The sequence below is a fragment of the Mytilus edulis genome, chromosome 9, assembly GCF_963676685.1.
Source record: "Mytilus edulis chromosome 9, xbMytEdul2.2, whole genome shotgun sequence".
In the NCBI taxonomy this organism is placed as follows: Eukaryota; Metazoa; Mollusca; class Bivalvia; order Mytilida; family Mytilidae; genus Mytilus; species Mytilus edulis.
Genome location: NC_092352.1, coordinates 82,201,810 through 82,228,825, shown reverse-complemented (window position 1 = coordinate 82,228,825; position 27,016 = coordinate 82,201,810). Strand labels below are relative to the sequence as shown.

General features: G+C 32.1%; 1 protein-coding gene across 1 annotated transcript in view; it reads right to left on the bottom strand.

Moving 5' to 3' along the window:
- Positions 1 to 26,490, bottom strand: part of LOC139489182 (formin-like protein 3) — a 37,094-nt gene extending 10,604 nt beyond the window's left edge. The window contains exons 1-13 of the mRNA XM_071275361.1: positions 26,173 to 26,490; positions 10,953 to 11,045; positions 10,054 to 10,265; positions 8,581 to 8,719; positions 6,763 to 6,813; positions 6,461 to 6,559; positions 6,019 to 6,174; positions 4,999 to 5,115; positions 3,679 to 3,819; positions 2,656 to 2,682; positions 1,750 to 1,903; positions 921 to 1,075; positions 310 to 445 (exon numbers count right to left, since the gene is read on the bottom strand). Coding sequence (XP_071131462.1) covers positions 310 to 445; positions 921 to 1,075; positions 1,750 to 1,903; positions 2,656 to 2,682; positions 3,679 to 3,819; positions 4,999 to 5,115; positions 6,019 to 6,174; positions 6,461 to 6,559; positions 6,763 to 6,813; positions 8,581 to 8,719; positions 10,054 to 10,265; positions 10,953 to 11,036 — 1,471 coding nt within the window. The 5' untranslated portion in view covers positions 11,037 to 11,045; positions 26,173 to 26,490. The remainder of the gene's footprint in view (positions 1 to 309; positions 446 to 920; positions 1,076 to 1,749; positions 1,904 to 2,655; positions 2,683 to 3,678; positions 3,820 to 4,998; positions 5,116 to 6,018; positions 6,175 to 6,460; positions 6,560 to 6,762; positions 6,814 to 8,580; positions 8,720 to 10,053; positions 10,266 to 10,952; positions 11,046 to 26,172) is intronic.
- Positions 26,491 to 27,016: the final 526 nt, after the last annotated feature.

The window sequence follows — 27,016 nt, the reverse complement described above, 5'->3', positions numbered from 1 at the left end:
TTTTACATTTTAACATTGGGCCAACTTTCTCGGTAATCAAATTAACGACACATGTGGTTATCGTCTGACTACCAGTAACGGGGTTAAACGTTCGAATGCTATATTATTTGACTACCGTAGATGTACAAATGAATTGTCAACAAAATAGATTAAGGAAGAATGTATCAAACCTGTATGGTATCAACTTTCTGAAAATTTTGTAATTCATTTCTCCATTTAATTTTACTTAAACATTTGTCAATTATTCATGAAATTGTGTCCATCTCCTCTCCCTAATGTTATTAAAATTAACTCTAAGAAAACACTTACAAAATCTGTCTGCTCTAGTCTTTTCAATAAAAGTAATTTTTTCACTCTTTGCTTTGTTCTGTTCTCCACTTTCATTTCTCGGTTCAATGTTTTGGTTATAGTCGTGTTTCGGCTCACTTTTTTCTGAATTCAATGTCTAATAATATTTTAAAAACATAGTTGCATTCATTAAATCTGCAAACAAATATTTTAATGCTTAACAGGAATTTTCTATTAATTTCTCATTTTAAGCCTTATTGGATATATTAGACAAATTTGCAAAAACCAAACAAATGCAAGACATACAGCTCACCTTAATAAAACAATATCAATTCATAGGAAACTTACTATTTTCATAGATATTCAATGCATGCTATGCGAGGTTTAAATTGAAATCAAACAGGTCTATAAAAAATCAAATGCACGTGTACACTGTCTATTTTTGTCTATATTAATGTTTTGTGTATCATGTATGCAGTCTTTGTGTGTCATTTCGATAGTTAAATAGCGTCTAGAATAGAATACACACGAAATGATATAATGTTTATAATATACAAAGGAAAGACTAAAAGCAAAAATTTATCATGCAATACAGATGACAAGTAAGACATAATGAGTCATTTAAAACTTACTTTGTATGATAATGGTACAATTGTGTCTTTAGATTGTCTTTTTAAAACAGGAAATTGGTGGCCAGATTTTCGCCAATTGCGATTGCTTCCTCGGCGTATGATTGGTTGATTTATTATATGTGGCTCTGGACCAGGATTTGCTGTTACTGGTTGAACTAGAACATATTAACTATCATTTTACTGACAAATATTCTTGACTACTGCATAGTGCATATATATATTTGTATTAAAACACATGATTTCATATGTTTGTTGGAAATTTGTCATTGCAACCTATTGTTCTTTCTCTCCACGTTACATGAAAGTAAAATCGCAAAAATACTGAACTCCGAGGAAAATTAAAAACGGAAAGTACTTAATCAAATGGCAAAATCAAATGATAAAACACATGAAACAAAACCATTTCTGTAACTGTAACTTGTTCAGCGTTAAAATTTCTGTCTACAATGTATATCCGACTAGACACGGTATTCAAAACAATAAATCATCACAATGATATGCTTGAATATTTACCAGGAACGCTTTATGTTATCAAAATAATTTGTCACTTATAAAATGCCATTTTCTGTAAATATCAAACTTAAAATTTCAAACATGCATATATTTGACTACCTATGAAAGTCTTCTGATGCAATAACACTATCGACGAGTTTATATTTTAAATGATAAATACGTATTATCTTTTCTATTATTTAAACGTTTTATGGCTTTCCAAGATGTTTGTCTCAAACGTACTGGATGCTGCTTTTTCCAGAAACATTTTATGTGTGTATGAAACGCATATCATATTTGTCCTAAATTATATGGTACGCGTGCAAACTAAACATACCTTCAAAAGAATGGTTACTATCTGAATCTATAGAATCTAGTAGTTGATCTAACTCTTCCAATCCTTGAATGGTTTCCGGTTCAGGACTTTGCTGTTTATGGTAAGCATGGACAATATTATCTGGTTCTTGGTTTTGCTGTAATCTTCTAGACAACTGTACAGTGAAAACATATCATCAATTTATAAATACATTTAAATATATATGCTTCTTTATGTGGACTTATCAAGACAATTTTTTTGGTATTTATAATAATAACAAAATAAATGATTAGAATTGGTTATATATTGCAGTGAAACAATTTGACGATGAAGTTTTAGTGTTGAACGTAACAAAAAAGGTTAATGCATATCAAGGCGAGAGGATGTAAATGTGATATGGATATAAACATTTGTATATAAAGGTACAAGTTCACAAGGTTATAATTCACATGAATACAATACTGTCACATTACCAGTACAATAATTTCGAGTACAAAACGACCAGTCACTTATTACAAATGCTTTGTGCTCAGCAGAGACACATATATATATGTTTTCACAGGCCACGTAGCGAAGACGTTACAAAAGGAATTTGTTAAGACTTTGGTTTGACCCGGTCGGGGATCAAACCCATGACCTTCCGCGCTAGTGGCGATCACGATATCACAAAAACAAGTCCATTTAGGTTTTGGCAATTTGAGATTGGTTATGATGTGAACACTTATAAAGTGTTAGATAGTTTGGTTGCCTTAGTTTATTTTCATAATATTTGCAATACCGTTTCATCTGATCGATAACATAGCCGCAAATCTCATTTGCTTCCTTTCAATAGAAAACAGGATATCTGGTATCGACAATGAGCGAAAACAGAAAAAGAATGACGAAACATCGTATCACATTCCATACAGTAGTAAAATCTATATTTACCTGTAACTGTGATTGAAGTTCAAACACCTACAAATATATTTTTTTTGATAAACTGTTATTATCTTAAGTTGTAAATACATGTAGTTTATTTAACTTCAAAACGTACAAAATTTTCTAATACGCTACTCTACACTCTATACATGTCACTAGTTTAACCAAAAAACAAAGAGTTATAATTGAAGAAGTGATTTTTATTAATATGAATATGTTTTTAATGTTATATTTAACATTGCCATAAAAACGGACGGTTTTGTATGCCACAAAACCAGGTTCAAACCACTATTTCTTTTCTTAATATGTCCTGTTCCAAGTCAGGAAAATGGCCATTGTTATATTATAGTTGGTTTCTGTGAGTGTAACATTTTAATGTCGTGTTTCTGTTGTGTCGTTGTTCTCCTCTTTTATTTGATGCGTTTCCCTCAGTTTTAGTTGTAACCCGAATTTTTTTTCAATCGATTCATGAGTTTCGAACAGCGGTTTACTACTGTTGTCTTTATTTATTAAGGTATGCAATTGTTTTCACGAATTTATATTCCAAATAACTTTTATATAATGTCATCGCACCAGTTTACAAATCAATAGTCTCTTAAATCGTTATATTTCCCAACCCAAACAATTTGATATTTCTTTTTTTTTAAATTTATTTCACGTTTCGTGGAACCACAGCATATTCCATGTATGCGTATTGTGTGATATTGTGTAATTGCCACAGTTTTCAAAACTTTAAAAAAAAACCAATTCTGGCTACAATCCACCAGAGTTATAAATTCCAATCAAAACGGACTAATTAATTCATAAAACGATTAATGAAGATTGAAAATTGGTGTATTTTGCTTTAAAAAAATAGTTATACATGCATGAGACCTATAGTTGTTAATGTCTGTGTCATTTTGGTCTTTTGTGGATAGTTGTCGCATTGGCAATCATACCACATCTTCTTTTTTATATGAGGTCGATTACATTGACTAACTCAAAGTGTTGATGTTTTCTTAATTAAATTTACACATTAGTATTGAAGCTTACCCTTTGTTGTAGTTCAATGTTTAACTTGTATAAAGTTTCATGGGATTCTAACAACTGGTCCACATCTAAAAGACTGTTCCTGTAATCTATTATTTCTTTTCTTAATTCGTCTTTTTCGTCAGTCGATTTCATCTCCACGCTCTTAAAATTTATATTCAAATGAAAATTATAGACACATGATATAACGAAACATGAACAAGGCTAGTATGTGGTTAAACACACGCAGTTGTTGGTGTCTACTTGTCATATTACACATTTTCATTCTCAATTTCATGTTAAAATGCATTTGTTTTTTTCTATGGTCGGGTTGTTGTCTCTTTGGCACATTCTCCATTTCCATTCTCAATTTTATTATTACTATAAATTAAACATAATTTAAAACAAAAGTTCGAGATATTTTTTAGTGTGGACACGTACAATGTAATATTGTAGAAAGCAAGTTGTTATCCACATTCGCTCCCCAGACATTACAAGTGTCCACACTTGTAGCTTAGACAAAATGTAAAACTCGTAAAATTACAGCAGTATTATTTTTTGATAATTCTTTAGTTTTATTTATTCATCTTTATTTATAATATTGAACGTTGAATAGTTTAATGCGCTTCGTCTTGATTTTTTTTTAGACATGTATCATTAGTTACAAAGTAAAAGTACCATTCATTTATTGTTCAACAACATTGACAGTTTCCAAATTCACTTTTGTGCAACTATTTATCTATTGTTATAAATGTGTGATAAATTAAGGTAACAGTAGTTAGCCGATGATCAAATATCGTATTAAATTAAATCAGACAAGACGAATCGAAGAAAGCAACACACACTGAGAGAATCTGTACTAAAATGAGCCACAAGACGGGTGCTGCAAGCCGGGCAGGATCTGCTTTCCCTTTCGGAGCACCCGAAATCATCGCTAGTTTTCGGTGAGTTCGTATTGTTTAGTCTTTAGTTTTCTATGAATGTGTTTTGTGATCTATAGTGTGTCTGTTAGTTTATTGTTGCTGTTTAAAAGTGTTTTTGATTTAGCCATGGTTATTTTCGACTTATGAATTTGAATGTCCATCTAGTATCTGTGTCTTTTATTTAGTCATCAAAAATCAGAAAGAAGTGAGACTGGGTGCATCTACAGAGTAAGCGTATTCTGCTGTTTGTACATCAACCGTTATGCGTATCCAAACAGTCAAAACGACTATTGCTGCGGCGGTCAGTCAATGGGATTGATTCTGTATATACTACATGTATTTACATTTAATAACCTGTATTACTAAGAAAATTTTCGTTTTATGAATGACTGTAGTGTTTTTCAATGTACTTGTAACATACCGATAACAAAGATTTTATATCTAAACCAGCACTCTCCACTTCTGATTGGAGAAAAATCCGTGTGTTACCATCGGGCGAAGAGGTAAGAAGGGAATTTATAAACTTCATACAACAAAGCTGAAAGAAAGGAACTTGGAAATGTTAATTTGAAATTGTAATGAATACCACATAATACATTTGACAAATGCTATTGCCTCTAAATTAAGCCTTGCAGTGAAATTAGCTAAGGCAGTAGCTCATTACTGAAGTAAAAGATGAACACTTATTATATTCACACAACTTTCTTTTTTTCGACATGTAAATAATCATGCGAAACAATACATGTAGTTTTAGAAAATAAGATATAACCACGGTTTGTTCCTCTATACAATAAAACATTTGCATGTAGACTTTATTAAAATTACATTTTTTAAGAATATTTTGTAAATCATTGAATTACGAATACGACCTAAAATATAGTAACAGTCTCCTCAGGTAATCAAAACTTATGTAAAACTGCTTAAGAGAACAAACAATCTGATACAGCTAAAGAGACCGATTGCCCCAGCTTAACGTACAATTATTTAATGGTTGGTTTATGTTTAAAATTAGAAAAACAATATGTACAAATGTATATAGATATAAGAAGATGTGGTATGAGTGCCAATGAGACAACTCTCCATCCAAGTCCTAATTTGTAAAAGTAAACCATAATTGGTCAAAGTACGGTCTATAACACGGAGCCTTGTCTCACACCGAACAGCACGCAGCCCCTCCCCCTAAAAGCCCAATGTAAAACCATTCAAACGGGAAAACCAACGGTCTATTCCATATAAAAAAAAACGAGAAACGAGAAACATTTATAAACCAGATCTACAAACGACAACCACTGAACATCAGGTTCCTGACTTCGGACAGGTGCAAACAAATGCAGCGGTTTTACACGTTTTAATAGGCACCAACCTTCACCCTTTCCTTGAACAATAGTGTAACATCATATCATAGAAAGACACACTTTTAACAAGTCAATAATGTACATACCTGAAATGAGACTTGTATTGCACTGGAACCAGCCGTCATTAGCATGTTGATCAGAAACTTAAACCTGACCGGTTCACAGTTCTTTAGTCGAAAGTAAGAAAAGCATTCTAGGTCTCTATGGAAACCTTCATCTTCCATCAATACTTTACTCATAACCTTAAAGAAAATGAATCTTTAAAAAAAAATGATTTCTGATATTTGAAGTATACTTAACTTAATACACAATAATCCTTAACATGGATGTATTCTAAAAATTTCTCTAAAAATTGAAAAAAAACCTTCCATATACATTACTTATAACTCCCCTCTAAAAAAAAGGAATGGTTAAACAACTGTAAAATTAATCTTAATTAATCAGAATTAATTGAAAATGTTTTTTTTTATATATATGATATAGAATTTCAGAGCTAACGAGTCGTTTCTTAACGATTATCTAGCGTACCTCCAGAGCAGTACATCTTGCCATGACATTTGAACTAAGTAAAGCCTCGGCAACATTTTCTAAACCATACGGCACCTCTAGTAAAATCTTAACTGAACCCTGAAAAAAATAGAGTGAGATTTTATATGCATGATGATTCTACTTTTTATTGAATTATAGTAGATTGTGGGTTTGGTATTATGCCATTTAAAGCACAATTCAGGTTTTCTACATGTGTATCATGGCGACAAAGTCTTATTGTAAAACTCACAAACTCAAGGTGTGATTATAAATTTCATTCGTAATTCAGACTGTTAACATACCCTGTAACGGAGACAAAATTTGATGCACATTACACATTCTAACTCTTCTATCTGTAAAATAAAGAAGAAAAAACTTTTAAGAAAATATAAAGTTTGAACATCATGATATGATACAATGTATGGACGTTTTATTAATTGTAAAAACTGAAACTTTCAAATCATAGATTATGTCTTAGAAAAATTGTGTAGATGTAATTGTGACGAAAGGCTATGGGACGACTATGCATTAAAAAGGGCGAAGTCAGTAGTTACTGTCCCCTTTCCTATTTGAACCCTAAACATCAAAACATTGGAATTATAAGGTACAGTTACAATTTCTTTATTTGTCTTAATATTTACCTTAAACTTCATCGTATTAATAAGTTACATTTTATTAAAGTTACAGTGAGGTTAATCATCTGATAACTTGCATTATTTCGGACTATATTCTACTTTCCAATTCAAGTAGTTATGCATATATCTCTGACTATTTTATAAACTGGCAAATGAGTTGACTTGTATGAAGAATCCTCAGCGTGAGATGTAATAACAATATAAATGGTATTTTTATGGTCATCGGGTACCGTAATATCTTCATTGAGATAAGATATTATCGTTTCATTACTTTACATCCCTTGTTACTATGATATGCTCAATATGGCACAGTCCAATAAAGGTCGACTCATCCAGGGTTGATACACCCTCGTTACTAGGCAATATAGGATAATGGTATTGTCCAAAAGTGGTATATCCCAATCATCCAGGGGTATATAAACAGCCGTCAGCAGTCAGTCGGGGTCGGTATTACGATCAGATCACAAGTATAAGTGATAAGATAAATACCTGCTTATAGTTCCAAACATTGGATTCACTGCTCTAGTCTTTCCAATAACTGAAACTTAGCAGAAGTATTACCTTAAGCTATAAGTGAGCTGTATCGAGAGAAACATAAGAGCTAGAGAGCTTAGAGAGCTTCGTTGATAAAGATAAAGCGGAAAGAGCGACAATTTGTGAGCCAGTGGAGCTACAGCGCTAGTGAGTCTGTTGAGCTAAGAGCTACAGAGCTAGTGAGCAAGTAGATCTTGCTATTTAATTGACCTATAGAGTCAGTAAGCCAGTAAGGCTGAATAATCATTGAGCTGGAGGAGCTTTAATGAGCAGAGAGAGAGAGAGTAAGAGAGAAATTATAAACAATAAGCAAATATACAAGTCTCAGATCTCGAGAATCAACTCGGGTACGGACCCCAGACACGTTACATAATAACAAGATCAGACACACCTTTATATACCTACCGAAGTTAAAAAGGGTATCTTTAATTTTCATCCAATTTCGTTAAAAATGTTTTATATAAAAAAAAAATCTCAAAGAAACTTGCATTGATTATCCTGCATGTTTGTTTGGCATTTTGCTTATTCATTTATTATTAGCAAAGAAAGAATAGGTTTTCATGTAGAAAGCCACATACATGCATGGCAAACTTATTGAAATCACATGTCTGTCCTTTTTTCTCGCTTGTCTGATCAGTTACACTTTCAACCGAGTTTGTCCTGACCATTAACAACACAACAGATGCAACATGCATGTAAACTTTTTGTAGTGATTTGCTTAATATTGTCGGTCTTTCAGTCTTTTTTCTTTTTTCCCCAGAATTTTGTCGTTCTATTTTCGACTTATGCGGGTTTTATTCTTCCTTTGGTATCTTTCGCCTTTTTTTATGTCATGTTAATGAGGAATCGGGAAATACATGAGGCTCAAGGTGACTATTATAAACATTTTTAGGAAGAAGACCTCACATGATTTTTATCTCTAATACTATTATAATGTGTGTCACCACTTACCATTGCACGTTTTTTCGATTGTAATTTTTCTCTGGCAGTTCTTTTCATATCGTCTCTGGTAAATTTCTGAATATTTTTCAACAATGTGAGCAGCAGAACTAAACCGTTATTAGGACTGCTTATGAAATTCTCTAAAAATCTGAAAAACAAATTAAAAATTTACTGTGTTTGTATTCCAAGTATGTTTTTATACGTGTGTGGGCGTTGGTTGGGTTGTAAATAATTTCAATATTTTATTCTTTTTTATTATCAATTTCGATAATAAAATAAATATAAATTTTATCTGTATATATAATCCTTATATATTTGTTTTGAATTACATGGAAGGAGATAGAGGGCAGGTCAAAATGAAGTCAGAGTTCGATCTTTAAGGTGGTTTTCACATCCATTTCACAATCGTAAAAGTTTATAGGAATTGCAATAAAACTTGCCCTGTCATACTTTAAAAATATAAGACCCGTCGAACAGTTAGTATATTAAACAAAACTGAATAAGTTTAATTTATGAAATGAAAAGTACACAAAATATCATCCATAAAAAATTTGATGTCTGAATTAAATTTTCCTTTATGTCTTCCATACAATATATACGTTAATAACTCGCAGAACATCACAGATATCTGACCCTTTTTGTGATCTTATATCGGAATGTTAACCTGCTTAAATGGACAAAATATGTTTTTAATGATACACAAGAAACTCATTCTCATACATATAATACAACCGATGTAAACAATTTAGTATTTATGTACAACTATATTTTATTTGTATTTTAAATCTCGTATATTTAGTAAACTATATTTTAATTGCATTTTATTTCTTTAATGAGGCTGACAATAACTCTTTTGAAAACTTAATCTATTTGATCATAGATGTCCTTGAATCCATCGGTGAAAAATTGTGTCTGAGAATCAAGAATTTGTCTTGTCTTGTCTGAAATCAAGATTTATTTTGTAACTACTTTATACAGTTGATCAGTTAAATGACCCTATTAATTTAGAATAACGAAATTAAATGAGCATAATTTTCAGTCTAAGTCGGTATTTTTTTTTTTAGATAACTATTTTACAAAAGATGTATAATTTTAGCACACTACGAAACGGGAGAAAAGCTCGGCGAGATCCGTTTTTTTGTCCCGTTTCGAAAGCTTGAATACAATCACATTTTTCCGACAACATACATAATTATAAAATTATGTATGTAGATGAGTGTAACATCTATGAATATAACAAATTAAAAGAAAGTAAAAAACAAATATAAAACCGATTCACAATTTTTTTTCCTCTTTGCGTTGTGGTTCTTCTGTAGAATTATGCATTGACCAATATTGTATTAAATTATCATCACATAGACGGATTAGTTTGCGCAATATCCAAAGATAGAACCATAAGTAACATTGTAAAACTGATAAACTTATTCTTAACCTATAAGAATAAGTTTAAGTTTTTTTAAAAATAAATAAAAAAAGTTATACCTGTCATACGACATCTTTAAGTCGAGTTTGAGCTTCTTCAGTAGATAAGAAATTTGTTGTTCTGAACCGGTTCCAGAGTGTGAACTCCCGGTGGATGAGTTAGACCTGGTGCTCCCTTTACTGTAGGAGGAATCATCGGTAGGAGGATTTTCTGTGAATTTCCGAAGGTATTCAATATACTTCTCGACGCTGTACAAAGGTGGACGTTGTTTCTAAATTTAAAGAATTTTTTTCGAATATAACATATAAGTCAATGAAAGGAAAATGAAAAAAAATTAATATGAATTTTAAAATTTTACGTGCAAAAAACAACAGCACGTCAAAATGGAGTTATAATGGGTTTTTTTCCGGGTAATTGCCTTATTCTGCGAGACCACATATATGGTAACCCAAAGTTTTTGGTTTGGTTCGTGTTGTTCAAACTTATTTAAGTGTTTTAATGAGGTGTTTGGCCAGTGGACCTTTTTATCTTTTCGTCGTCTTGTTCGTCTTTTCTCGCTAATTCGATTATGCATCTTATGTTTGACAGCTAAGCCTGATAAACATTGCAGTTGTATCACGACTTTGTTTGTTGTCAGTGTCAAATCTGACCATAGCAGAAGGAATGTTAAGCTCACAAAAATCATATATGTAGAATTATTAAATTTAATTAAAAAAAAAAAGAAACCAACTTCAAAAGCATTTGCATTGCTGTCCCTCATCTCAAAGTCAGCGAAACCTTCAGCAAAATACAAAGCTGATACCTCACTGCAAGGTCCAGATGGCCGCTAACAGTAGTCAGGTTTAGCACAATTATGTGCCATTTACTGCATTTAATCCTGCGATTAATATTTCATAAAATATATAGGTAGCTTACGATAAGAAATAATAAAATGCAATTATTAGAGCAGATGACATACCTCGTTAAAAAGCATTTTCCATTTTTCATCCAAGTCCTTTATTCTTCTCTTTTGTCTGTCAGCTGGACTTTTTGGAGAAGCCATTTTCCGAATCTGTAACGAATCGGTATTATTATCGTCCATCTTTATTATTGTGCTGATTTTAAACTCATTGTACGACAATATATACCAATTAACATATGACAAAACAGTAATTGTTTTGTATTATTTAAATATTCAAAACAAAAAGAAGTCCGTTCCAATTTCTTAAAGGGATCAAGTTGGAATAAACGCTGATAGATTTAAATCGAACATTTTTAACATGGTTTTAAATCATTAAATGTTTAACAGACCATCTGCTGTCCTAACTGTCAATCAATGGCTAATCGATGTCCTTTTGTTATCTGACCAACATGAAATATACATTAATGTATTACGGAATTTGTTGATAACATAAAGATTTAGGTTTATTGGTAGAACAATTGGAGTACATTATCTTCTAAATTATTATAACCTTATTGCCAATTGACGGAAACTAACTTTAAATATATTATATAGATGTGAAAAATTGTCCATTTTGTGAATGAAAGAAGTGACATAAGCATTCAGTTGACTGTTTAGTATGCTAACATAACCAATATACATTGATGACGATACCCGAGGTTGATATCAAAGTAAAACAACAAAAAACCCGAACTCAGAGGTTAATTCGAAACGGAAAGTCCCTAATGCGGGGTTCACACATTGCCGATTATTGCTCCCGTTTGAGATCAGACAGCGATACGACACGAAAAGTGAAAAAGTCGGATTAGTATCCTCAATTATCTGGAATGTCCCATTATTGTCTGAACGCAGTCGTTTTAGTTCGTAACAGATTCCTACTGGTCGGGAAGGGTCCGAATAGTTCGGCAAAGCACCCCGACAGTTAGGTGCGTCCCGTAACATTCGGGGAAACTCAGCCGATTTTTTCTAGTCGGATTGCAATCGTGCCTATGTCGTGACAGATTCTGCTGTATCGGATCGAATTCCTAACAATGTTCTGTGTATTTGGGACGGTGTCCTGTTGAGCGGGAATGATCTGGAGAAGTCCCGACAATAACAGAATACAATACGACTGAGACCAGACAAAGCCGTTTGCAATGCGATAGAGCGGACCGTGATAGGATTACGTTCCGACAGTACCTGATCATCCCGATTATGCCGGCAGTTTTCGAACGGATAACTTCCGTCAGCGTCGGTTCACTGTCTTGTCACTATCTGATCTCTGTCGGATTACATTCGGTAGAATCGGGACGCAGTCGTGACAGACTCGGTCGAATTTTACCTGGCGAAAGATACAAATCGAATTTCCATCCACGATTCACAGGATCTTGATCAGACTTTTGACAAATTTTAATCGGGAATGGTCCTGTCAAGGACGGCAGTAAAAATCGTGAATGTGTGACCCCAGCTTAAGCAAATGGCAAAATCTCAAAAGCTCAAACACACCAAATAAGTGGTTAACAATCATTTTTTTTTCTCAAAAATTTGCAAATTGAAAGTTTATGATTGTTTTTGTACAAAACAGTTTTCTCTCTTTTTAACGTTGAAAATACGTTTTAGAGACGAAGTTTCTAATTTTACAGCTTGCCAGCTTGCCAGCGGTGGTATTTTCATAGCTTGTTAAAAGGAAACAGTTATATAAAACAAATGAAAACTAATCTTTATGATGAATATTTTATTGACCAATGTTATAAGCCCGAGTCAATTCAATTATGTCCTGGTTGATAAAGTTAGCACACTTATTCTGTTTTACTGACGCACATTCACTTTAAATTATCTAACTTGCAATGCTTTCATCAATTTCACTGTGAACAATGATTCAACAAATCGTTCGAAGATACCAAGTAACCAGTCGAAAATCTCTATTCGAAGACAAACATAAAACCAATTAAAGAACAACAAACTAAAGGAGGACGATAATAACCTAGTGTGAAGTGGTTTTCTTTTGTTGATGTGTTTCATAAATGTTTCTCGTTTCTCGCTTTTTTCTTTAAATTATACCGTCGGTTTCCCCGTTTGAATAGTTTTACACAGTAATTTTTGGGGCCCTTTATAGCTTGGTGTTTGGTGTGAGCCAAGACTCTGATCGGTGTTGAAGACCGTACTTTGACCTACAGTGGTGTACTTTCAACAAGAATGCACACGGTGAAATGTCTCACCTTATATACTGATCATTGATATTATGTTGATAGTCCTAAATTTAAAGCTTTACTACAACTATCACATAAACTTAACTTGGCATTATTCAAGCAAATGAGGCCAAGGTCATATCAACCTAACAAGAAATATATGTACATCATACAACAATTCAATACACCAAATATAGTTGACCAATTGCTTATTGTTTTTAAGAAACCGACTTAATCAAGAAAACTAAACATTGACCAATGAACCATGCACATGAGGTCGGGAACCATGCCCGGCAGACATGTACAGCTTACAATACTTCAATACAACAAAATTACGGTAGTAGACCTATTGCTTATTGTTTTAAGAAAAACAGACCAAAACACAAAACATTGGCGATGAGCAATGAAATGTGAAAATGGGTCACTCACAATCAAATATAACCTGCGAGACTGACATGTACATCATAAAATATTTCCATACACCAAACATAGTTGACCTATTGCATATAGTATTAGAAGGAAAGACCAAAACTCAAAAACTTAACTTTTACCACTAAACCATGAAAACGTGGTCAAGGTGAGATGATAGGCACCTGCCAGCTAGACATGTACATCTTACAATCATTCCATGCACCAAATATACTTAGTAGTTGACCTATTGCATACAGTATAAGACAATCAGAACAAAACACAAAAACTTATCTATAACCACTGAACCATGAAAATGAGGTGAAGGTCAGATGACAACTCCAGTTGGACATGTACACCTTACAATCCTTCCATACACCAAATATACTAGATATATTGCTTATGGTATCTGAGATATGGAATTAACCACCAAAACTTAACCTTGTTCTCTGATCTAATAAATGCATGAGGTCGAGGTCAAGTGAACACTGTCTGACAGACATGAGGACCTTGCAAGGCACGCACATACCAAATATAGTTATCATATTACTCATAGTAAGAAAGTAATTAACATTACACACTTTTTCAAGGACAATGGACATGTGACAGATGGAAACTGTGTAGTATAAAGCATCTATATACAAAGTATGAAGCATCCAAGTCTTCCACCTTCTCAAAAAAAAAGTTTGTAAGAAGTTAGCTAACGCCGCTGCCGCCGCCGTCGGATCACTATCCCTATGTCGAGCTTTCTGCGACAAAAGTTGCAGGCTCGACAAAAAATTTGACCTGGATGGAAAGTTGTCTCTTTGACACTCATACCACATCTTCATTCGGAAATTTAGGTAACAGTTTTTTACCAATGTTAAAAACCTAATAAGTCGATTCCAAAGATACAAACTAAGGGAGCTAACAAAAACTGATGAAAATGCATGAAATCCAAAGCGAGCAAGAACGGTTGTTCGGCAGGCTGAGTGTCTCCTGGTACGCATGCACCACCTCTCATAGGAAACAACAGTGCAGGCCAATGTCACAAACGGGGATATGACACAATCGGTAAAATTAGATTATGCGACTGTTCTTGTAAAAAACATCTGTAGATATATATATATATATATATATAATTGAGAATCGAAATGGGGAATGTGCCAAAGAGACAACAACCCGACCATAGAAAAAAACACAACAGCAGAAGGTCAAGAATGTATTAAACCATTTTTTCTCCCTGAGATGGATGCATGTTTTATTGCAGAATGTGCTTTATAGAACCTACCAGGAATAAAATACCGTGCTTACATTGTAATTGTAAGTTATAACGAAAACAGATATAGACTCTCCCCACAATTCACCTCGCGTTTTAAATAAAAACACACTCTGCAAAAAGCCCAAAACATATTAGAAGAAGAAAAAAAAAAGAAACACTGACTTGCATTTGACATATGGAGAATTCATTCCATTCACTAAACGCAAAGGTGCATAATTCTTTCAAGAGCCTAAAATAGTACTCAACTTTTACATTGAAATATAGTTGTTTATTATTAATCTTCAAACTTCGACCTGTTTCTAAATTTACAATCTTTTAGTTTACGAACTCGATCTTAAACGCTGATTAAATTTGATCAAGCATTTAAAGATTCCAACACCTTGAACAGTGTCCTCTTACCCAATCTTAATCATCGTAAAAGTAAACAATGGTCCAAATAGGGCATTAAATACTCATGATAAAAAATCTTTGATTCAACGTTATACTTTGTCAAACAGAAATCTTGAATTTTACAAGTGGTGGTCTTTGATTTCAATACGATGACACCTTATACAAAAGAGAGTGAGTGACACCTATCTAAAATTATGAATTATGATATAGTCGAAAAATGTTAACAATTATTTTAACACGCGGTCGTAATTATGTATTCAAAAATAGTCAAAATAATTACAAAATATATTTGAACAAAGCGTAATGCACTTTGTTACTTTTTATACCTTTCAAGATTTTTAAAGCTTGGTCACGTCATAAGTTTTATATATCAATATTATATATACATGTATATGTATTAGAGAGATCGCAAAGGAGATGTGAAAAAATGGTTTTGTTTTAATGAATAACCATGTACAAAATATTAAAAGTTAAGAATGATAATCGGTCGTCTCCAGGTAAATTTTGAATTAATGCTACACGGATAGTTCAAGACAAAGAAAATCGACATACATGTATTGAAGTGGTACCTTTGTTATGTCTGTAGAAAATGTTGATTAAGACACACATATAGCATTACAACCCCTTTAAATGTGACTAGAATACAAACGATTACGTTTCTCATGTCGAATATCTGTTACTGTATTTGTTCGAAGTAGTTAAGGAATGATTGTATTTTTTTTCTGTCTATGAAGAAATAACATAAAAAATTTGGTGGACACTGAATAACGCGCGTAGCGGGTTATTTAACAGTGTGCACCACATTTTTTTATGTTGTTTCGAATAGACAGAAAAAATATTACAGTCATTTCTTATAATTTAATTCTAAATTCCTTTAAACCGTAGAAAACCATGAAAAACGTTGATGACGTCAAGGTCACATGAGTTAATTATGTCTATGGGCTGATAACAAAATAACGTCAGCCAATCAGAAGACGCGTTACACCAAAAATTAAATTATTATTTAATAACACTGTTACAGGATTGTGACTTTAATATTATAAGGGGTATATTAGTTAAGTAATCTCAGCATTATCAATTTACAGATGCTCATGAAAACACACAAACCAAGAAAAGAAGCAACGAAACATAATGGAACTGCATAGGAAACTAGAACCAGTATAGCTGCATTGTTGATCACCGATTTGAAGTTGACTAGTTCTAACATACATGTCATATTGAAAGGAACAAAGACTGGCGTTCATTTGTTTGCCCAATAAATTATTCGATGCTAATTCTGAACAGTTCTTCTCGTCTAAAGAAAATATTGGAGATACTATGTCTTGTAGCGTTGACACAAGAAGACAACAACCCGACCATAGAGCAGAAAACAGCCTGATGCATATGCCAATACATGTAGGTCTTCAACACAGAGAGAATATACATATTTGAGTCAGAATATACTTTAAATCGTTGGCAGCAGATACATAGATATAAGAATATGTGTTATGAGTTCCAATGAGATGTATAAATTGGTCAATAAAGTGTAAGAGAAACGGTTGTTTCATTAACGTACAGTCACAAATATTTCAAGTGAACATGTATATATAACGAAAATAGTTTCATGTTTTCATTAAAACACATAGCCGTCCGGCACTAGATTTTAAAGTTAGCGTTGATAACTATTTTGAGTAAATGAAAATAGGAAAAATGTTGATTGTTTAAGTTGTTTGATGAAGTAAATCATATTTATCTATAACGTTTAAATATCTTGCACTATAATTAGGTCATCTGTTTAAAAAAAATCAGTCATGATATTGTGATACACATAAAAAAAGAATAAAGATCTAAATGACCCTGGTATGAAATAAATTCAGGGGATTTGTATTGACATCCTCTTTTATAAACTCTCTTTCTCCTCTACTCATCCACCAAATCAACGGATTAGACTAATTCTGCTGTTCTTTGTCTATATGGCATCAACGGCTGACATCTTACGTGTTCTCATATTCGTGAATTAAGGTTCAAAATATAATTTGTAATCTTAAGATTGTTACTTGATATGGGAAATGTGTCAAAGAGACAACAACTCGATCATTGAGCAGAAAACAGATCATGGACATTCGACACAGAAGGAAAATCCCGGTCCTGGAGACAGGCTTCAGCTGGCCCCTACACTAAAATGTGGACTTTGTTCAGCGAAAATGAACGTAAACTAATACAAATTACGTTGACATTAAAATTATTATAAATCAAATAGTTCATTATATTTCTTATTATTGTTAAGATTGGAGTTAAACTATTTTTTTTTGTATAATGGCTAAATTAAAATAAAAGTTACTTCATTACCATCCATTGATTGAAATTCAAGAGTCGTTGAAGATGTGATAAATAAATACTTGAAAATTATGCGATGTGCAATTTAACAGAGAAACCACATGTTATCAACACAAATTGGAGATTTGTCAAATTGGCATGAAATTGATCAGTTTTATTACTTCATATTAAAATGGATTATGATCATATTACAAAATATTACAAAAGATACAATGTGGTCTGTGGTCTGAATAAATCAACATTCTTTCAAAGATTAAAAATAGTAAATTTGGCTATGTTACGACGGGTTCGTCGTTAACTTTTGAACTTTAAACAAATCAGTCTTAATTCTAATTGACATGTTCACGGCATGCGATATTTTTTTGTTATTTATTACACGTAGTTTTTATTTCGTTTGTTATGAATATATACAATTGAAGATACAGCGGACATTTTCTACCATTATTTGATTGATTTAATTGATCGAAATCATTAACACGAAAAAATGTGCATGCATATATATGTACTTCATCTTTTCCAGCACATTCTAGGGATTACAGAACATAGTTAAGTATTTTCAGATACATGAATTTGCTAAATTTAATTCGGTCGCTAATTTGATTTTGATTAAATTACTTACAAATTAAATGAAGTGTTTTTGTACTACGTCCTATTATGTCAAATGCACATCTAAATGCAAATCAAATAGTTCGATGGAACTAAAATTCCATACATACACTCCAGTTGCAATATAACTCTATTCAACTTTTTTTTTAAATTGTTGTAATTAAAGTTAAACTAGTATAGATATTCATTATTTAACTTCCAGCAGGGTGGTTAGGTATACAGAAGTTGATATTGAAACGACTCCCACAAGAATTTTCGATCTGACATTCATATTTATGCAAACAGTGTCTCAAACAAATTCCTTAATAATCTTCTATAACGGCCATACAATGTAAATTTCATCCGGCGCTTGACAAACACTGAAGTCAAGTAAAAGTAAACTACTCCATTGAAATTGACATACAATTAAAGTTATCTTTGTAAATTTTCTCAAATGAACTTTTTACAACACTTTAAATAGACTTGTATATCGTGTAGCAAAATGTACATATTTAGACAGAACTTTTCTCAGGAAATTAAAAATACCTTAGCGATCTTTCGTCCTGATTAATGGGTTTATTATGCTATCTTCTAATTAATCAGTTTAGATTGTGGGTGTTGAAATTTAAATGCAATAATACAATTAGAAACATTTCTTGTATAACCTTGATGTGTAAATATGAACTACCAATTGTACTCGTTTGAAATGGTTTTTCTACAGGTTATACTTGTTGACAATGGTTTGGGGTGTCATAAAATATACAAAGTATCAAATATTGAAATCTTAAAAGATACGTTTAGCGCGAAAATAAATTAAACTTGCGTTATGGACAACATGTTCAATTACGAATTACACCACGTGGGTATATTATAATGAAACATAAATAAATATGTTTTGTATCTAATCGTCCTAATATTATTTCGAAATATATGCAGTGGGAAGTAATAGATTTCCCAATGGGAGTAAATCGTAATACAAATAGGTATTGATTAACATGATTAACTGTTATTTGCCTAACATTCTATTACATACAGTTTTCATAAAAATGATAAAATAAGATAAAGAACAAAAGTAAAACTTACACAAATAAACATTATCGTCTAAATTATATTAGAATTATTTCTTCTATAAAGCAAAACTATTCAAACGGAGAAAAAATAATGATAATGTGCTTTCTGTCAATGTTTTCAAATCAAATGAATGTTAAAAATATCATTTAAACAAAGCAATGTTTAATCGCAATACAGCACATTGGCTGATCCAAGGATGGGGGGTCCGGGGGATTGAACACCCCCTTTTTTTTGGACGATCAATGCATTTGAATGGGAGCATATAGTTGGACTCCACCTTTTACTCTGGGTTGGGAACCCCTCCTTTTTAAAATTGCTGGATCCGCTCCTGCAGCAAACTCAACTGGCTACAATTATGCATGGTGTTTTTAATATTGTTTCTGAATTTAGCTTCGGTGGAATCCACAGCCGATATAGCATAATACACTGAATTTATAAATACTATTGAAAATATTAACTGATAAATGATCTGAACATTCACATGCACTCAAAAGTTATTATAAAAATAAAAGTTTGGTTTTTATGTCAATTACAATGATCAAAAATACGATATTATCGCAAATAAGGCAACCCAACTCAGAAAACACAAATAAACGTCACTGAAAATGCCTTCAATGCCATCTGCAGATGTTATTTGATTTTTTTTCTTGTTTTTTTTCAAATTGAAAATGCCTTTTTTTCCCTTTTATGCACATTTCCAAATTGAAATAAGAAAATAAATGAAAATGCTATCTATTATTAAAGCAACAATAAATGAACAGACGGACACGGATCGGTCCAGTCAAAGCAACAAACTGTAAATACTATTATCTATTTTTCATGGTTATAAAAATATGTTTTCTTTAATATTAAATGATCGAAAAGGACATGGAAATATTCGATTATGTAGGGAAAAAAGAACACACGTATTATTGATGGCAAATATGTAAGAAAAATGTATTATCTTAATCAAATTTAACTGTACTCACAGAATCGCCATTTTCTTTAAAAGAGATGCAGTTAAGAATTGACAGAAGCGAATACATCACTTTCTACAACTGTCAAATGCGACACGATTACTTATTAAATTGTAAGAAAAATGTTTACTCCACCAAAACAATGTAAAAGAATAAAAAAATAAATGGCAAAAAAAAGTGTATACTAACATACCTACCTATGGGCGAAAATGCATTTGTACAATTTCCTTACATGAAAACATAGCAAAAAAATACTAATTATTGTAGTACCATTATACCTACAAGTTAACAAGATATATATAAAGTCACTAATGGGTTCAACTTAAAGGTAAAAATTGTATACAAACATTTAAAACGTGTCACAAACTTACAAACTGTCAAATCTTAGTTGATAAACAAATGGGATTAAACGATTTAAAAACAAATAATGACAGGATCATCCTTCAGATTTTTCCGTTGAGTTTGAAATTTCTTCCCATTGAAGTTATGTTACTTTTGAAGTAGTTCTTATGAGCTCAATGAATAAAGCATTACATTTTAGAAACACCGACCTTTCACACACACAATAATTTGAGGTCTTATTATATGGTATGTGGAAACTACGTGGACATTAAAGCAATGAATATTAAAGACGTGGAGTATCCATCATCGAGACAGCAACCCATCGACACGATAACAAAATAGACAATTAGATCAAATTAAAGTACAGTAGGCATCCTAAACGTGTTACATACGGTATATACTGTATGACAAGTTCAGAACAGAGTCTCTAATAAAGATCTGATATCAACACAAAATTCTCGAAATGGACCAACTTTGTTTTTAATATTTATGATCAAGTACAACATAAAGGGGTTACAATCTGGAGACAGGCACATGCATAGTTATTTTCCGTAGATATTCAACGATATGATCTAGTATATTTTTAAAGATTTTAGTATAATATATACTTTTTTGTAGTTTTATTCGTGTGGTTAACCTTAATGAGGACAATTTGTTTACAAATAAATCCAAATATTTCCAACCATAATGTATAAAAACTAAATTTATTACAAAAGAAACACTCAAACCTTAATACTACATTTTAAAATTAAAAGCATCTACTACTTTTTTAGTTATTATATTAAGCTTGTAATGGGGAAAATCAATAAAAAAATATGTATAACAGATAACAACAGATTTTTTTTATAATGCTTAGGTAAACATCTTCAGTTTTACAAATAGACAGTTTATTTACACTAAGCAAACACGCAAAAAATCCATAAATATCTTCAAACAACTTTATTACGTTTTGTATGTTTTATTAAATATGTGATTATTTATATTAACACTTGAGAACTGAAGACTACTTTAAGTCGTTACTAGATCGGAACAAAAATAAGTATCACGAAACAAAGAAAGTAATTTGTAAAAGTAAATGTAGCACATTTTACGACGCTCATGTATGTATAAGGTCGTTCAAGAAATTAGTACTGAATTTGGAAAATGTTTAGTACAAATCGTTATAAATATATGTAAACAAAAAGAGATTCATTATTTATCAAGAGTATCGGACAAGGTTATCAATGGGGTATACTATATGGACGTCGTATAAATGGCCATGTTTTATTCTGTCCACTGTTTGAAGCAACGTGTAAGCCTTAAAGCAACCGACTATCCCAAGGTAGAACTAGAAGAATTAATAGTAATATCCAATAAACCAATCAAACACTAAAACCAACGGCCTCATCTATTTAAAAATGAGAAACGAGAAACACTTATGAACCACATCAACAATCGACAACCACTGAACATCAGGTTCCCGATGTAGGACAAATGCATCGGGTTTAAAAGGTACCAACCTTCATCCTTATCTGAATCGGACTACTAACACAAAGGTTCCTGGTTCGATTCCCGTTTGGGATGAAAATTTCAGGAACTCAATTTTCGGCTCTCCCTTGACACCATCTGCGAGTATGGTCTTGAGGAAACGATGATAGTCCGTCGGAAGGGGACGATAAATGGCTGACCCGTGTTAAGAGAGAGCCATATCTCTTGCACGTTAAAGACACTCATGTAGATTTCGAAAAAGAGTAGGCTAATGCCGCTACAAGGCAGCACTCGCATCCGCAAAGTGGAAAGGGATTAATATAAGTTGCAAAACTTGTTTCCCAATCCACTATAAATAAATATGTTTAAACTAAACCTTATCTGAAAAAATAGTGTTACATCACAACATATAAAGACACACTATAAAACTAATTGAAATCTATTTCAGAAATTCATTACTACATGTATCTGTTGGGCTTCAATACTTCAGTAGATGACCCCCAATTTTCAACAGGAATCACTGCACCGAAAATATTCAGAATCAGTAAAAGAAGGACGGACGAAAGATACCAGAGGGACAGTCAAACTCATAGATCAAAACAAGAGGGGACAATTTAAAAAACTATTGATGTACAAAACAAATCGCCTTTTCGTGATATAGATCCCTATATTACTACATTTTAATATCAGACTCCCTCACTTCTGAGATGATGTTCACGTGACAAGATAGAGTAACAAGTTTGCATTTATCTTAGTTATTAAATAACTGTTTATTATAAAGAAGTAAAATGGATAAAATTATGCATAGTGTTGCCATTTTTGCTAGGCAAAATTAATTAATATAATCAGCAATTGTATTGCTTTTACAAAGTTTTTTTTCAAAACTAACTTATAAATATTTTCCTATTTTTTCGTCCTTACGTTTTTCTTTCATTTATAACTAAAACTAAATTTCCGCTACTTTTTGTTTAAATTGTGCTGAAGCAGAGTTACTGAACAAGTATATTATATTGAAATCACACGAACACGTCAACACCCGCAATCAATTTCACGTCCTGCAGCTTCTTACAAACATCTCTCTATAATGTTCATTCAAACTATCAGTATTCCCTAGTTATCAAACTAAATTGCATTTTCACTTAATGTCACTAATAGAAAATTGGATTTCGCTTATTATTTGATTATTTAATGAAAAGGTCTAACTCAATAAGACGTGTCTAGAAGCTTTTTTCTGTGTATTCATTCGTGTTATTCAACAAATACTGGGATATTATCAGTTAATTTGAAAGTAAATGAATCTTCTTTTGATCAGTACTAATCAATAGTTAGTAATTATTGTTTTTGACTGATATTGGCAAATTATTTTTCATAAAAACCAATTCGTGCTCGACAAACCGGAATCACGTTATGTACGAGCCGATAGTAACTGAACTGAATTTCTTCAAAAGTGTTTATTTCATTTTATTCAAAACATGAGTAAGATAGAATTGGCCATTTGCAAATGTATGTAATATTCAAATTTGTGAGACAGCCCCGAAATTTGTGTGGACCCAGAGAGGACCAAACAGTTTTTTTTTTTTATGTCGTTCTAATAAGCTGTTTGTGATATTACCCCATCCCCCTTTAATTATCGCTACCATTACATGATAATGATGTTTAACTTCTCCCGTAAATATAAGAATAAAAAATAAATACAAATATTAAAAAATTATAATTTTTGTTTTTGGGTCCAATTTTCATTTTGCATTTTATAGATTAAAGCATCTTTATATTCATGAAACATTTTGAGAGTAAATGAACATAATCATTCGCTTGAGTGTCACGTTAATTCTCACGCGTTTGCTAATAAATACTTGATAGATTAACGTAACGGCCGGATTGTAAAATAACTGATCGATGTTGTTTGTATGTGAAGATTTTCCCTTTTTATAGACATACATCACTAATCTATACAATTTGCAAACCGCTGATAAATCATTAAATTGACTAGTACCTTTCATTAGAAATCAATATTGTCTTTGTTTACGGTTCATCTTAAAGAAATTAACCAGAGATTATTTCAGTTTTTCCCCGTCATTACTCTCGCAGTGTGATTAAAAGACCAGCACGAATCCAATTGAAGCTAGTTATAAAAACAAAAGGATTTTCATGTTTTAAAATCTATGCTCCTAAATAGTTAAATTAAACAATCATGCTGTTTTAATATTTATAGCTTTTGTCACCATACCCGACTAATTTTCAATATCGAATGGTAGACAGGGTATACATGTATGTCATTCTGTCTTTTTCCCGTCCGTCAGTTAAAACTCGCACACCGTTTTGCTTTGAGTGATGTATAAATACACAGCCACGTCGGATCAAAATTAGCACATTACATTTGATTACTCGTGTTACATGCAGGAGTAAAATGTACGATGCTCAAATCACGTTGAAGATCCCTTGTGAGAACTGTTTTGGGGTCTGTAAGTTGCATGTTTCAGGATGAAAATCGCCTCTTTTCCAACATATTGTTTCCCCTTATTTGAAAGTTTAATTTTCCAATCTTTCATCCCTGGTTCCTATAGTTTACAGAACCAACATGTTTTATTAATACATGGTCTGTTCTCATTATAAATAGTAAATGATTTTTCCAATAAATGTTTAAAGCAAACACCACTGAGTCTCAATCAATGTATCTTAATGTTTGATCATGATTGAATACTCAATCATATAACGAGAGCTGTGGAAGAAATGTCGGCTTGTCAATACACTGTATATAGCCGTTTACAGGAACTGCTAACCCTTCCGGATCACATGAATCGGCCGCAATGTTTTTGTTGGGGTTTGTGTTACTTTATGGACGTCAAGTTGGTTACCTATTCCCTATTCCCTATTCGTTACTACTTTATGTTACATGTTTTGTGATTGTTGTTTGTCATTTCGTCGGTTTTCATTATGGCAAATATGTTGTTTGTTTTTATAGTAAGGACTGAAGCTTTTTGATTGCTACCTTTGCATGTTCTTTCTTGAACTCTAAATTAACTGAAATCTATCTTTCGAACCTGGCGTAAATATTGATTTTGAAATATCTGATTTGTACTGGCGCAGTTCTTACTTCAATCTTAAGTTAGTATAATATATCGTATTGTCGCTAAGAAAATTGTGATGAATAATATATGATTTATAGATCTTTTTCCTACTGCATTTTCTAATTTCCAAGAACACCGTGACAATTTCATTGTCTATCATTACCTCATTTGATTGCATGTAAGTGCCAAAACTACAAAATATCATGTATGCTACATGTATTTAGTACCTTTGGTTACACATTTTGTTTAGGTACTGTCATGTGCAAAAAGATAGGAAAAGAATATCAACAACAAAACCTCATTAAATAATATTTTCATAGTGTTTTCCGTTTCAATTATACAATTATGTTTGTAATGTGAGCTTCACTGTATGGCGCCATAGTGTATTGTATTCATGGAAAAATGTATTTTAGCATTCAAACTCCCCACAACGAGAAACAAATATATCACCTGTTTGTAATATGAAGTTAATAAACTCCAATGTGAACATCCTCTCAAACCTACTTTTAACAAAGTAAATGTTTCAAAATAGTTCAACACATAATGTTGTGCTTTTAAAAACGTATTACTGACATGGAACACTTTGTATTCGTTATTCCTTAGCGTTACAACAACATATAAAAAAGAAGATGTGGTATGATTATCAATGCGACAACTCTCCACAAGAGACGTAATGACATAGAAATTAACAACTATAGGTCAATGTACGGCCTCCAACTATGAACAAACAGAGATCACGACCTTTTGAACGACTGTGGCTGCGTACATGTATCAATACATTGTAGATCAAATACAGCCATCCATATTCATCACTATATTACCAAAGAATACATACGTTTTAAATCCAACTTAAGAACAATATGATATATTATATAATAAAATCGTGATGCTAACATCGTGTGCGTTTTAAAGTACGATTCAGTTTGTCAAATACTAGCAGAAGTTAGCTGAATAATAAATCTTCAACTTCAGAGTAAAAACAAAAATGTAGGAAAGTGGAGACTAAGAAGACACGCGAATACCAAAATAAAACAAAATAATAGCAGGTAATTCTATAATATACTACTGAGTTGTGCACGGATCGTGATCGTTCAAGACACTTAAATGTTATAACCTCCATAAAAAATATGTTATAACCTCCATGATAAAATAATAAAAAAGATAAGTAAGACATTTTACAAAATCATGAGAATAGAGAATACTCACAGTTGCAATTCATTCACATAGACTACTATCCATTCATTGAAAAAATAATCCGTTGGTGGTATGGAAAGTCGGAAGTATGAACGTTCAATACAATATCACTTATAATCAATGATTTTCCCTTTAAATTGTAATAAATATTCGTATTATTGACCAGAGAGCTCACTCGGAACACATTAACTCCCCTGACACAATCGCTTTATTTCCTAATTTTTAATTCATATTTATAAAAGGCGTGTACCTCCCCTACGGTGTAGGTGTAATCGTAGATCCTTCGACAAGCATCTGAAATTTCAATTCTAACACCATTAAGAGTATCGTATTTTTTTAATGCATGGATCGTATGCATATTTTCAATTTGTGCTTTTAAGTGATATCGAATATGGCTAACGATTATCGGTATGAAATCGACACCGGATGAACCCTTTCTCTACATTTGGTATCATTTTAAATTTGACCCTTTGAAAACTAATTAAGACATAGCTTATCTCGAATAAAATCGGACCTAATGTGCACTTACCGAAAGGTTAATAGGAATTTCGGTGACTTTGTAGATAACCTGATAAAATAGATGTATCCATTTCATTTCTTTCACGCAATAATATAGCATGTTAAACAAAATTGCAATAAACTCATTAAAGGGCATATATTAATGAAAAATAAAATAGCAATACAATGCACAGTTTTTTCTTGTTCGTTTATTTTTAAATGATTGATGTATTTAGTTTTGTTTGTTTGAATTAAAAGTATTATCATTATTTATATAACCCCGTGAATTTTCGGTATAACTCCGTGAACTTCGGCACGGGTTACATTTAAGTCTGTAGGTCTGTAGTCGACACCATAT